A 1,808-nucleotide genomic window follows, 5' to 3' on the forward strand; every position below is an offset into this window, starting at 1 on the left:
TCCTATCAAGAAAATCTATGTAAAAATAATGAATTAAAAATAATCATAGATGTCTGCACAAAAGGAGCAAGATCTTAGCAATAAATTCTAAATATTATTTCAAATAAAAGTAACTGTTTAGATTGCTTTTCAGACTGGTGTTGTCAGTAGTGAGAATGCCCAGCAGATGGCGCACTTTACTCTACTGCAGCCTGAATAGCTCGACCTGTGGACTTCATCGCCATCTAGTGGACATTTTGGATTTTAGCCATCAGGTCAGGAGAAAGTCTTCCAAGTCTCTAAAAAAAAATGTTGTTGTGCTCCCATGACGGGATTCTTTTTTAGTATTTGGAAAACAAACAAACATCTATTTCTGTGTCTGATGTAGCACACATGTAGGAGTTTCTGTTGCAGCATTTTGACCTTATCCAAGATGATAAATCTGTTTTACTACAAACACAACACAAGCAGCTGAACTGGAAAATAAGCAACAATTTTACATGTTTCATTTAAATTTATTTGGGTACAAATTAAAAAAAAAATGTACAAAATAAAGCATAGAAAGTAGTAATTATGAAAACAATGACGATAACATAAAAGAAAAGGCAACAGTTAAATAATTCATTATTTAACACAGTCAACTAAGCTGAACAAACCTCTCGCGGTACTACACTGTGTATCTACACACATGGGACATTTACAAAGTGACTCCTGGGGTGAGAAAAGGCATAGACCTGGGGCGTGCCGAAACACAACGCCGAATCCAGAAATGCAAAAAAAAAATTTAAGATGATCAAGTTTTTTTTCCCCCCTCAAATATCAGCATGTCATATTGAAACAACCTCACTCAAATAAACGGATGCTGGAACATTTTGACAGGAGGCCTTATTTTTACATTGCCATTAATATTGTCTCACCTTTTGTTAAAGTCCTAATAAAGCCAGTCTTTTTTCCTCCAGTCTTATTTACATCATTACTGTGACGTCGAGCCCCGTGAACATCTCCAGTAACTCGGTTTCTGGCCTTCACAACAAGCACTGAAGGACAACAAGCTAACAAACATTACTACAGTCTTGCATTCACTGTGAGCTTGACATCACCCCGACTGAATGATAACACGAGCAATTCAGCACGACAGCAAAGCTAAAGCGGAAACACTTGACAGAACGGAACATGCACTGTACGTCTAGCAGTCTATGGCGTCTGTAGGTCTCAGAGCCCGTCAGCGCCATCGCTCAGCGTCCACAACAAAGCACGGCGGAGACCTGTGTGGAGGTATCCAGCTCCTGTCTGGTTACTCTCCTCCACACTGTCTCACAATCTTGCCTCCTGTCAGTCACTGAGAGATAAAAGTGTTCACTTGCTGAGGGTGGATGCTCTCAGCTCTGTGATTAGAGGCTCAGGGCTCAGCTGGTTTTAGAGAGTGTTGGAGCTGGTGCTGGGGGTAAATGCGGGTGTGGGCTCAGTGTCTGCGCGTGCGCTGGGCCCCGGTGCCGGTGGTGGTGATGTAGAGGAGGGGCTGAGGCTGCCGTAGCTGGGGCCCCCGCTTCAGGTTATTCAAGTTGGCTGTGGAGGACTCTGCATTTGAGCCTATGGAGAGAGAGAGGGAACAAGAAAGCTCAATAAAACTATCATGAAAGAGGAATGTGTCTCTGGACGAGCAGTGACGGTGTTTCACCTGTCTGCTGGCTGTTGTGAGGGGGCCTGACTTTGGCGAGAGGAGGGACCCCTCTGTACTGGGGACGCAGCAGGGGGGCCTGGGGCTGACCGTTGATGTGGAGGTGAGGGTCGGATGTGCTGTCCAGAGGGCGAAACCTCTGAGCTGTGGT

General features: G+C 44.4%; 1 protein-coding gene across 1 annotated transcript in view; it reads right to left on the reverse strand.

The window, feature by feature from the left end:
* Window positions 1–486: 486 nt before the first annotated feature.
* The window catches only part of kif19 (kinesin family member 19), a 37,998-nt gene continuing 36,676 nt past the window's right edge, over window positions 487–1,808 (reverse strand). The window contains exons 19-20 of the mRNA XM_008275466.1: window positions 1,658–1,808; window positions 487–1,569 (exon numbers count right to left, since the gene is read on the reverse strand). The exon at window positions 1,658–1,808 is cut by the window's right edge and continues 16 nt beyond it. Coding sequence (XP_008273688.1) covers window positions 1,442–1,569; window positions 1,658–1,808 — 279 coding nt within the window. The 3' untranslated portion in view covers window positions 487–1,441. The remainder of the gene's footprint in view (window positions 1,570–1,657) is intronic.

This window comes from Stegastes partitus, unplaced genomic scaffold, assembly GCF_000690725.1.
Source record: "Stegastes partitus isolate 25-593 unplaced genomic scaffold, Stegastes_partitus-1.0.2 Scaffold52, whole genome shotgun sequence".
In the NCBI taxonomy this organism is placed as follows: Eukaryota; Metazoa; Chordata; class Actinopteri; family Pomacentridae; genus Stegastes; species Stegastes partitus.